Source organism: Strongylocentrotus purpuratus, unplaced genomic scaffold, assembly GCF_000002235.5.
Source record: "Strongylocentrotus purpuratus isolate Spur 01 unplaced genomic scaffold, Spur_5.0 spur5_scaffold_6, whole genome shotgun sequence".
In the NCBI taxonomy this organism is placed as follows: domain Eukaryota; kingdom Metazoa; phylum Echinodermata; class Echinoidea; order Camarodonta; family Strongylocentrotidae; genus Strongylocentrotus; species Strongylocentrotus purpuratus.
Genome location: NW_022145612.1, coordinates 7,836,461 through 7,849,072, shown reverse-complemented (window position 1 = coordinate 7,849,072; position 12,612 = coordinate 7,836,461). Strand labels below are relative to the sequence as shown.

The 12,612-nt window shown below is 37.2% G+C and overlaps 1 protein-coding gene across 1 annotated transcript; it reads left to right on the top strand.

Annotated features, from left to right (window-relative positions):
* Positions 1–75: 75 nt before the first annotated feature.
* LOC105438559 lies at positions 76–12,463 on the top strand. Its single transcript, XM_031000331.1, has 6 exons — positions 76–353; positions 2,338–2,440; positions 2,986–3,080; positions 3,851–3,954; positions 5,109–5,237; positions 7,304–12,463. The coding sequence occupies exons 5-6, from the start codon at positions 5,133–5,135 to the stop codon at positions 9,491–9,493; spliced, it is 2,295 nt and encodes a 764-aa protein (XP_030856191.1). The 5' UTR covers positions 76–353; positions 2,338–2,440; positions 2,986–3,080; positions 3,851–3,954; positions 5,109–5,132; the 3' UTR covers positions 9,494–12,463.
* The last annotated feature ends 149 nt before the right edge of the window (positions 12,464–12,612 follow it).

Sequence of the window (12,612 nt, the reverse complement as noted above, 5' to 3'; positions counted from 1 at the left end):
TCGTTTTAATGAGATAGTATCTCGTTAAAACGACATAGTATCTCGTTTTAATGAGATAGTATCTCGTTTTAATGAGATAGTATCTCGTATAAGTCCATTGCATACTGGAACCGGGTGGTCCCTGTATTAAGCCTATGGGAGTGAGAGAATTCAGTAGTCCACGGGTTAACAACATAATACCCGCGAGGCTAGACTAGACTGCGCGCGCTCGCTGCTTAATGCAGTAATAGCGTATATAGCCAGGCGGCCATGCCATGCCAGGCCTTGTACGTATGTACTACTATTAAGTTACGTCTACGGTAGATCAACTGAATTCAACCAGAAGTTGCCGGTTGCAATCGCGAGGATTGAAGGTTAGTTCACTTCTTTTACTTATTTATGGCCGGGTCATTCAATGTAAAAGTGAACAAACAGCTAATTTAACAGATTTGCTCTTTTTCGCGATCAGTTCTAGATCTGTGTAACGTTAATTTTAAGACTGCTCAATTAAATTAGCAGACTGCAGTCCCCATCGGAAGCGCCCTGTTCTGGGGCCCGACGCTTCAGGCTCTCCGCGGTCTGGGTCTGGGACCCTGGCCTTGGGCTTGGCCTGCTGGGAAGGCTGTGGTCATTTTGCAAGCTAGAGACAAAGTAAACTAGATCTAGATCTAGACGTTACTTTTTTACGTGCTCGCATTGCAGTAGAAGTGTTGAATTTTCGTATGTATAGATCTAGACTAGTCTAGATATACGAGGAAAAAGCAAGCAAATGTCAGAATTGTAAAAAAAAAAAAACCCTCATATTCCACGGCTATTGATGTCTAGTGTGTAGAGTCTAGATCTAGATTCAACTATGCAATATGCAATACACCGCAACTTAGTCTTAGTATAGATCTAGATCTATTTCAGCGGCGCGGCGGATCCAGGATTTTTCAAAAGGGAGGGCCGAAGTTGGACCGAAATATCAGCCTCTATTTGGCGTTGACGGTTGGATCCGCTGAGATTGCATATCTGGCTTCTCTAAATGCCTCTGAGCTCTGTCATTTTGTCAAAAGAATGCCCCCAGAAAGATGGTTATTCCTGTCTAGGCCGAAGTCTGCTCAGCCTCAGGGCCTCATCAGGCACCGGAAAAATTCGCTGACCAGCGAAAAAAGTGGAAAAAATGATCCTTGGCTTTTTCAAGTGTCTGTTTAGATCTAGTCTAGATCTACCCAAAATATTCCTTGACAAGCAAACAAAAAGGAGAAGGGGAGGGCCATGGCCGATTCCCCCCCCCCTTGATTCCGCCACAGTATAGATTCTATGACTATGTTGTTCAAATTATTTGCTAGGTACCAGTTTACTAGTAGGTTTATTGTCACCCTTAGTCCTTACACTTCTAGCCATGTAATAACATTAACAGTAACTGGGATTTTGTCAAAATGTTTACATTTACGTATCTAGAGGCTAATAAAAAAACATCAGTGCAACACTGTTGAGTATGTTGAAGCACTAAAAATAGAGGATTTATTTATTTAATAAATTTACTGTCTTCATATTAACTTTCATTGCTAACATGTTGAGCTATTTGATAAAAAATTTTTTTTTTTTTTTTTTTCTCAGTAAATTTACAATATTTTAATGTTTAAATGTTGCTGAAATAGTTACTTGACAAATGCAAAGTAAGATTAATAAACAAAAACCAGTGTGCATGAAAAGTTTATTTAACCAGTTCTTTGGGGGGAAAAACACTGTTGCCTGTGCGTTTTAGATAGGTATACACCATGGGGCTAACGTAGTGAGCCCCATGCCTGCAGGGGTGGTTTATTGTACTAGTAACTACGAGTGTAGAAAATCAATAAGTTTTGAAATATTATAAATAAGGACTAGACCTAGACTGCATGCATGGCTGGAATACTCCCCCAGGGAGTGGAGAATGTGCATACATTGTGTGCGGGCAATCCTGATTGAATCCGATGACCGGGGACGGGGTAATAATAATCTGTAAACTGCTTAGATACATTATTAATGTCTTACTCTTAAGCACTATAAAAAAGCGGATTATTATTATTATTGATTGTGTTTTCAATATTTTAATTTTGTATTCATTGTATTTCTTCAGTAACTTAATGCCTGGCTAAAACATCGACAAACTTAAACTAATGTCATACATAAGTGTTAATACATGTGTAGGATCTACATCTATATAAGTTAGTTGGGAGTAGACTCTAGACCCTATATCATACATGTATGTATATGGTCCATCCATGCATGGACCACATACTCATCTCCCATCTTCCAAAAAAGAATAGCTAATGATTTTGGTAACAAAAAAATTGCCTCACTAATCATCACTGCTTCTTTGTTTTCTGTCTTCAGCGTGTTCTTCGGCAACACTGAGGCAGCATTTGAGAAGAAATATCCCTTAGGCTCAGCTCACCAATTGAAGGACAAGGACAAGGGTTCTATCCAGAGTTTCCAAGTAAGATAATTCCTCTTATAATCCTATTCAGTGTAAGTGTTAAAAAAAGAAACTGAATTGAAATAAGAAATTAAATTAGATAGAAGAATAGGCAGCAAGATGAGGGGTAATGGAATGTAAGTTCTAGGAAAAAGTTTTGAAAACACTTGTAACGATTTCTGGATCTGGATGTATACGATGCTGGACCAGTTGGTATATGATTGCAGCAGATAAGAGAGGGCGCAAAGAATAGATAGTTGAATCGTAGGTGGCTCTTCTCAATCTTAGACTTGAACACCTTTGATGATGGACAGACTATTGATTACTTATTAGAGTACAGACTCAGTAATTTTGAATCCAAAGGACCTGTAGATGGTACGTACTGAACTGATAGACTCTTAGAGCTGTAGCGTACCTTTAGGATAGACCTAAACAATCCAATTTTCTGGGCATTAGTTGGCACATAACCTTATTCTTGAAACTTATGACCTAATTCTTGTGCAGCCCTGATATGGGTATTAATTGCACAGGTCACTTACTGACTTTTTCTTAAATTCTCTTTTTAGGCACAATTTTTGTAGGGTGTTTTCTGCAGCTGTGACCCATGCATACACACCCTAGCCTCCAGCACAGCATTGACCACCCAGCTAATCTCATTCAGGTATGACTTTCTGGGATTGATTTGAAGCTCAATGAACAGAAGGCTCAAGATTAGCTATTGTCACCTTCATTAGGGGTGGGTTCATTAGGATCAGGGGTGGGGGCTAAATGGAAAAGGGAACAGATTTATCAATTTTTTTGGTCAAAATGCATGATCACATGTAACCAAACTTGGCAGGAATCATTCAAAATTCTACCCATGGATGTACAATTTTTAATCATGCATGTAACTCAATAAATGTCTTAAGATTGTTCTAAAGATAAAAGAAAGGGGCTAAAGTGTGGTTCGATTCACCTCTCATTCCATGTGTATACCTTCACCATGTACAAAGTCTATGGCACTAGACTATGGAAATGGTAAGCTGTCACTGGCAATTCAATGCCAATGATGAAATAAATGGCAGTGCTTGGAGTGGTGACATTAACCATAATGCGATTGAAGTAAATAATGAAATGTTTCATGTATTTAAAAAAAAAATGCATTTTCAGATTGTAACCGATATATGTATGACTATAGGAATCATCCATGAGGATAGGAGCTCAATGTAACTTAATTCAAACTCTCTGCAAGTGAGAATCAGCAACAGGTAAATTATTCACAAGTTGCATATTATAGTAAGTTCATACATGTACCTCTTCAAAAAACAGAAAGACTAAACATTTTATTATATTTCAAGAAATGTAGGTAATTGTTAGTCACTACCTAAGCCCCCCCCCCCCAAAAAAAATGCATCATTAGTCGTCACTGTTCCCTCCTTTTTTCATTTTCAGCATTTTCCTTGGCAACATTGAGGCAGCATTTGAGAAGAATTAACCTTCAACTCACCAACCTGCTCTTAGGCATTTTCTTCAAGGATGCTATCCACAGATGCCAAGTAAGTGGAACAGATATACATGTACGAGGTGTGTCAGAAAAGTTCCAGGACTGATATCACAAAAGAAATATATACCCAAATTACAGACTTTGAGTTTTCCCTTTCGAAGCAATCCCACTGGAGTCTTACACAATGTCCCATCTTTCTCTGCCATGCCTCCATGCACTCCTGAATGATTTTTCTTGGATCCTCTGCAGCTTTTTCCGTCCTCATGGCCATGTTTACATCTTCCACATTTGTAACTCTTTGTGCGACCAACCATGAAACCCCTGTGTGCCCCATTATTTTAGGGAGTGACAATTTTGCCGCATTCTGCCAGACACTCCTAATTCAAAGGGCTGTAACTTTTTCTGCAATCGTTATGAAGAAAAATTGTGTCCAGCAAAGTTGTCTAGTTTTGTATTGGCTTTCCAGTCATATATATTTCTCCCAAAGAAACAAGAATTTAGTCATGCAATTTCAAGCATATTATTTGGTTCCAGAACTGAAACATTCAATATAACATTACTACAGTGTTTAGATACCTATACAAGTGGAGAATAAAACTTGTTCATGACAGTTCCCAGAGTAGCCCAATGGACTCGTGTTGGGTAACAGTTTTTTGTTTGTTTGTTTTGTTTTGTTTTTGTTGTCGTTGTTCTTTTTTTTTTTTTGGGGGGGGTTATTTGAATTAAATGTGTTATTATTGTAGAGATAGGTAATGCAAGGTTGTGCAAATGGTAATGTGGCCCCAATGAGGTCCCATATCCTTAGCAGCTCCACAGGGAGCATGTGAATTCATCTGTAAGCTCAGGTGAGCATTAATCCCCTTATTTTTCCCAGTGCACATGTGCACACTTGAATTGTTTCCTTGGAAACATGGAATGCACATGGCAACTATTACAGTTACAGTCCTCTTCTTCTTCTTTTTTTTTTTTAAATGAGACTTTTCCTTCTTTTGAGATGCCCCCTCAAAACTCATGATGCATCTTACCAAATTCTCTTTCCATTCTATCTTTGGAAGATGTATAAGCATTCTTTCTTTATTAGTTAGATGTTTGAAGATTTGTGAGAAGGATAAATTAAGACTTGGACATTATGTTTCTTCATTGATTGTAAACTTCCTGATTTTTGCATGTAATATTTATAAATCTTATTTTTTAATTCTCCTGCAGATAGCTACAGATTGTGTTAAGGATATGGACTCTGAAAACATGGCGAAAGGTGGACAGAAATCCTTAATAGATTTCCTGAAGGAACGACAAGTGGAGGAAGCTTTGCTCAGAGCCATGGAGAAAGATAAGGTAGCTCTTTGTGTATACATACTGTTCATATCTCCTTTTTTAAAAGAATCAAAAGTATTGGAAAAGGCACATTATTATGTGACAGAAATGATGTAAGAAACTGGTAATGCCTTTATAATACTCCAGTGCTGCAAACAGATTTCATGTGTGCAGGCTAATGTCTGTTTGTTTCTTTCAAAAGTAATACCAAAGCCAAAAGAAAGTGCTCTGCATATAAATGTGCTTACTGTCATATGTTGAAGTGTAGAGATAAACATTTAGCTATGGAGATTTGTCACAAGAAAGTCAAGCATCCTATTTCTTTTGGTGATTGCAGTATTATACCTCTGCATATTCCATTGTTATGGGTAGAAAGATATGTGACCATTTGGTATAAATTTTAGAAGTTTTTAAAAGCAAAGTGAGATCAGGTGAGCCTAGTGGTTGCTCAACCCCCTTGTTTGGTGAAATTAGCAAAAAAGGGTACTTCCAAGGGGGCATCTCGAAAATAGTGCCATAGGTTTATGTACATCGAGCACTTTGTCAAGTACTTTAGGTAGGGTTGATGTTGCTACATTCTTCTTTAAGTAGATGGATGAAAATTCTCTAATTCAACAAAGATTTTACAGGGCAAATTGGAAAACAAAACTTGAAAATTAATGATAAAACTACACCCAAAATCTCACAGAACAAAAAACCTAAGTGGTATCGACAATTTATAGCTATAAGGTGAGGTAAGGGACTCCATTGTAGTAATTCATTTTGATGAGAATTTTATTGATAGCCAATGCTTACATGTGATGCTGGTCCAATATGTAAAAGTCAATGTCATAGATCACTCAACTTTGGTGAAGGATGTCTGTTTTCCAGATATTTACAAAAATCAAGATATTTTGCTGATATTCCAAGAAATGTACCAGTCTTTATGTGTTGTAAGTAATGTAATGTAAGTTTACATACAGACAGGCAAATATTTAGGCTTAACCCTAAAGAGGCCGAGTTATTTAGGCTATCTCACAGCAGGGGGGGGGGGGGGGGTCGACTGCGCAATCGCCACAAAAATCGGCGTGCACACGATGCTTGTGACATAATCTACAAAATTGTATATTTAATTTTTCTGAATTTATTGAATTTTATTTTATATTAATTAATTATGCTAATTTATGCATGGAATCAGACATTTTGCTCTAAATCACTTAAAGGTCCAAAAGTGCTAATTTTGGTCTAAACACTCTACGTAGTATTTTTAGCAAATGAACTTGAAAAAAATTCCCGTATCAATCTGAATTTCTTGTGTATTTTATTGTCTTTAAAATTTCTCATGTATTTCTTTGTTTTTTGACCTTTTGTTTTTTTATTGTTTTTTTCGACAAAATTTGTCGGTGACACTTTTGCGATCATAAACAACATAGAATTAATTAATTTTAATCAATAGAAGTAAAAATATTCATACATCTATGAATTTTCTCTGAAAACACAATTTGTATTGAAAATGTACATGAAATCACGTTTTTTTTTAGCAGTTTTTGGTCCGACGTGCAAGTGCCAAATGTTGTGTACCTTCGGAACCGCGCGCCCAGGCATTGCAAATTTGGTGTCAAAAGATGCGAGAGGTTTGAAAGAAAAAAGTCCTGAAACTTCGCGGTAGAATTTGTTTGCGTTGCAGACATATCGCACGAAACGTCCCCCGGCCCTGTTAGGGTTAAAGAACAGATAAAAACAGCAGTGGTTCAATGGGCAAATAATTTATTCAGTTCACCCATGATCTTATGTATGTAGGTCAAAGGTCATAGCTCATCAAATATGCAAAATAGCTAATTATATATGCAAAAATGTGGTTTCCATTCGATAACGTAAGTAATGTTGTTGAGTATATAAGTCAAAGGTCAAAGGTCACAGCTCATTAAATTGCAATAATTGCTAGTTATGTAAATTTGTACCAGGCTAGAGGATGCTACGCTTTGCGTTGCCCTTGTTAAAGAGTAATTTGGGGTTTATTGAAGTATGGTTACCATGTGTAATATAGAAGAGCATTCGCTTCTAATCTCCCATCTGAAAGATGTTTTTTTTTTTTAATTCCTTCTCAGATTGACTGCCATGCCTTGCTTGAAATGGATGATGAATGCTTGAAGGACTACCTCCCTGCCTTCGGTGATAGACTCGCTGCAAGGGCATTCTGCAGGTGTCAAACTAAAAACGAAAAACCATCGTCAAGCCTTCTGGAAAGGCTGAGAACAAGACTTTCAAGAAAAAAAAAGTCAGTTGATGACAATCCCCCCTCAAAAAAACGTAACAATGCACACAAAGATACACGAAAATTAGAAGTAGGGTGGATGGATTTTGACTATGCAACAAAGGAATTAAAGCAAGTGAGGAGTCAAGGCGGAGGAGGGACAAGAGAAATAAGAGCAAACAAGAGCGAAGGACTAGACAACCTTCTTGCAACTGCAAAAGGGCTATTTTTCCCTGATGGTAAATCCAAAAGGGGTAAAATTGAAGACTACGAAGTGGACATTCAAGATTTTAGAGGATGTGAGATGAGGAATTCCACTGTAGGCGAACTGTATGAAAATGCGAAATCACGTGTTTTGAGACTATACCTGTGCACCAAAAAAAAAAATAGAGACCAACCATCGACAGAAACCTCTTCAGACAATCAAAGTGAAAACCAGCCAGAAGAAGAAAGTGATTCAAGTGACTGTTATGTTGTCCAGTTTGGGAGAAAAAGTGATGAAGGCACACAATCTCAGCTAGATGAAACATTACCATTAAACCTTGAATATGTTGGAGGTTGCATGATAGATGATGATTGTGAATTACCACCAATACATTTGGGATTCTCGGACTTTGAAGGTCAATCTGTAAACCCACAACGATCCACTAATATTAGTGCCGAAATTCAACCTCCAAACCAAGCACAAGCCACTGACAATGGTGCTCACACTCAACCAAGAAACCAAACACTAGATACTGACAATCGTGCTCAAACTCAACCAGGAAACCTACAACAATCCACTGACAATCGTGCTCAAGCTCAACCAGGAAACCTACAACAAGCCACTGACAATCGTGCTCAAACTCAACCAGGAAACCTACATCAAGCCACTGACAATCGTGCTCAAACTCAACCAGGAAACCTACATCAAGCTACTGAAAATGGCGATCACACTCAACCAAGAAGCCAACAACAAGCTGATGCTCAAATTCAACGTGCAAACCCTCAACAAGCTGCCATAGATTATGATCTTCAGTTAGATGATGCGGGAATTCCTTCAGATACAAAAGCTCTGCAAATCCGTTTACATCGAAGCAATATCCAAGCTGAAATGATTGCACTTTTCAAGACGCCTGAGATCCTTAGTATCCAGTTGAAGGTAACTTTTGTAGAGGAGTTAGGAGTGGATGCCAGAGGAGTATCTAGAGAAGCATATAGTGCATTTTGGAACTCCTTTTTTAATACATCTGCAGATGGCGAGGATTACAGGGTGCCTTCATTGAACCCTGAATACGGTTTGGAGGAATGGCTGTCCATAGGGAGGATTTTGTCAAAGGGATACTCTGACCATAACATTTTCCCTGTGCAATTGGCCCCAGCCTTTCTAATAGCCGTCATGTTTGGAGAGGAGACAGTGTCAACTGAGGACTTACTTGAAACATTCCTCCTGTTTCTTAGTCCACTTGAAAGAGCTACAGTGAAGCAGGCTCTACAAGGAGATGTTCTGTCAGATGACGAGCAAGACATATTTGAAGACATTCTAGACCGTGAGGGATGTCACTCTATCCCTAAAGGGGAAAATGTCCGGCCCACAATCTACCAACTGGCCCACAAAGTTATCATACAGAAGAGTATGTATGCACTGGAGGGCATGAGAAAGGTGGTCAGAGATGCCCTACACTCAGCTTTTCCAGATGTTAACTCTATCAAGATAATGTATGGCTCTCTAAAACCTACTCCTAAGAAAGTCTGTGATTTACTTGCCGCAAATCCTCAAACAAGGGAGGAGGCCCAGTCGCTTAGATTTTTGCAGCAATACATCCGAGCCCAAAACGAAGAAGGTCTAGGCACATTGTTGAGATTTTTGACAGCTTCGCCTGTAATGACTGCCACACAGATTTCTGTACAATTCACAAATACCACTGGATTAGCTCGAAGGCCAGTGGCTCACACATGCGGACCAATGCTTGAGCTGCCAACAAGTTATACTTCATATAGAGATTTCAGATCAGAGTGGCAAGCGGTACTTTCAAGTGGCTACCTCGCCATGGACATTGCATGATTTTTTTTTTGTGTTTGTTGTTTTTGGTTTGTCTCGCGCATACTTCAAAGTTAGGAAAATTGGTGTTAACCTGTATTTTCGAAGAGATGTTTTTAAGTGTTTAAATAGATCTTCAACATGTATTGTCAATCGATATGACACAAACTTTGGAGGAAATGATCCTTAAAATGTCAATACCAAATTTCTTTCATGATTTAAAATATAAATATGAAGTATGGTATTTCATAAAGAAAATTCATAGCTTTCATTTGACTCCAATATCTAACTTTAGTTTATTGGCAGTGGAATGTTAAACATTTGATTGTCTTGCTTTAAAACTCGTCCAGATGTCTGCATGAAGTATGAATAGTTTCAAATTATTCTGTAGCAGGTCCCTAACGTCCCTGTCATAATAATGGCCTACCATCAATGCACAGTACACGTTGCATGGTGTGACATGCATTACATGTAATAGCAAGTTCACCTTTACTTGCACTTTTTTTCCCTTCTCTAATGATTATTTTAGTTTTCTTAATTCTTTTTAAATTCCTTGTTATAGATTCTTTTAAATGCTGTGACATCGCTCAATGGCAGTGAATACGGTTTTTAGAACAGGAATTTTTTAATCAAAATTCATGACGATTTTTACAATGCATTATATGGTTGCTAATAACATTGCCTAGGTTTTGTCAGTTATTCCTCCAGCTTAGTGAAGTTTAATTTAACCCATAGAGATACAGAGCTTTCTTCAGGTCTGAATTAATCAGCTTTCACTCCTCAAATTGGCAACAATTATTATCTTTTTCCTCTCATAGTCTGAAAAAAAAATTAAAATGGATATAACATTAATCAAAATGAATAATAATTGCAAAATTTAATGTAAAATTGCCAATTTTCACATGTAAATAGTGATTACATATTTTCATTGCATTGCCAATTGAGTTTAATGATTAGTTAAAGTTAAACTGCTCGTCAGCATGCCCTTATGATAACTCTTTATATGCACCCATAATTCTTATGTTGGTACTCCTGTTTCCAGATATGAATATATTTGTTATATTACAGGTTACTTTGGAGGAATGGGCTAGAGTGGAATAACCGTAACCCTGAAATTCTGGGAAAAAAATAATTTCCTGAAATCATCCATTTTGTTCACGGTCAAGAACAAAGTAGCAAGTTTTGAGTTTGCCCTTGTAGTTGTCTTTTGTTAGGTATTTTTCTTTTAAAATTATTGTTACATTTCCAGCTCACCTGAGCCAAGGACTCGCATCCTGTCAGTTGTGCGCTGTCCATCCTGCCGCATCTGGGAACTTTTTTTACATTTTTATCAAAATTGAATTGTTCAGTTTGAAGTGATGATATACATGTGGGGGCTTGACAAGAAATAGCGTCAAGTTAATTAATTAGCATGCTGAGAAGAGCATCTATCCCCACAGGGCTCTTGTTAATGATGTTACATTTTTCTGACATTGTTTTGTTTCATAATTTTTCTGTACTAGTTACATGTATTGTATTAATTGTTAACTTATATCAGTGCCCGATGCACTTGTTTTTTAGTTCATGGTTATTACATGAGAAGAACGGTTTTGTCCATTGATAAGTCTTTTTAGTACTGATCTGCTCTATTCTCTTAGTAAAATTGACCGTGTCCAAATACGTTGGAAAAGGAAAGCCCTAGGATAGATCTTCAAACTTGTTTACAAATTGCTTCCTACGTCATTATGCGAACACATTTCTTTAAAAGGATGTTCTTACGGGCTCAGAAATTCCGGCCATAAACTATCTTAAGGAAAACTCAAAACAAACAATGGGATTTATCTATACGGGTGTCCAATTATACAACGTGTTGCCTGAAAGAGTATCTTTTCTCAAATCGTAAGCTCTTTGAAGCAGAGGTAGATGCATTGTACCATTAAAGTGTCAGTCTCCCCCCAACCTCCACCTCCCTCTTTCTCTTCCTCTCTCTCTCTGTCTTATGTTCTCCCCTTCTCTTCCTCTTTCTCCTCAGACTTCCCCCTATATGCTCTCGCGTCCTCTTCTTCCCTCATCTTTGTTCTCCTTTTCCCTTCAGTTACTATACAAATGACACAGACATCTTACATGTATTGTTAGGTTTTCTTGTTTTTATTATGTTTCTCTCATTGTTATCGTATTCATTTCATTATCATGCTTAATTAATTATGCTTATTATTACTAGGTTGTTTCTCTGTGTAGTTCTATTCAATGTAATTTCTGTATGATTTATGTTTAAGTTTTTTACCGTGGTTAAATAAATTCAATCAATTATTCAATGAAGACTTTTTTTAATTGGTCCCGACAGATGAGCAAGCTCCCATTACATAATAGGTATACTATTATGTTCCCTATGGCTAGCCATCTTTGTAGAGCCACCCAGGTGGAGTAAAACTAAGAGATCAAAATGTCATCTGTCCATAGTGCTTACAAAAATGTGAATAAATTAAAATAAAAAAAAATTTGGTGGGTATATTGTTCATGCATGGGGACCCCCATATTTAGCCAAAATCAAAGGTCATGTAAGTATTTTAATATTCCAGCTGTCACTTTAAGGACAATTATACCCATACATCATTAACATAAATATTTAACTTTTAAGCAGATTAGTGAAAGTTTGAGCAAAATTAGATGATCCATTCAAGAGTTATGATTTCTTGAAATTTGATAAATTCCACGTCGCCCTCTCTTGATAAGAATTTGTGATGTCATAGGCGAACAGCAATAATATACAAAATTTAGGGGAAAAAAAATCACAAAAGGTCATTTTTCTTGGTAATCAAAACAAAACTTGACCTATCTCATTCAGAAAGCATACAAAAGATATTAACCTCTACATATTTCAATAAGATGTTGAGGGATTCCTCACTGATTCCATGTTCTGATTCCTGAAATCAAAGGACTGTGTTTGTATAAATCAGTCTGTTGTCGAAGTGTTATTTTTGTTTACTTGCAATTAAAGTTATACCTGTCATTCATCTTGCTCGTTTCCCAAATGTCTTATGTGACAACAATAGTGTTGGATGTCCATGTTTTTGCCTTCTGTGTCAATTTTTTCTTCTTCTTGTAACGTTGCTTTTCATGTGTGTGGGTGCCTATTTTCACCTTTACATCTATATCTATTGAAG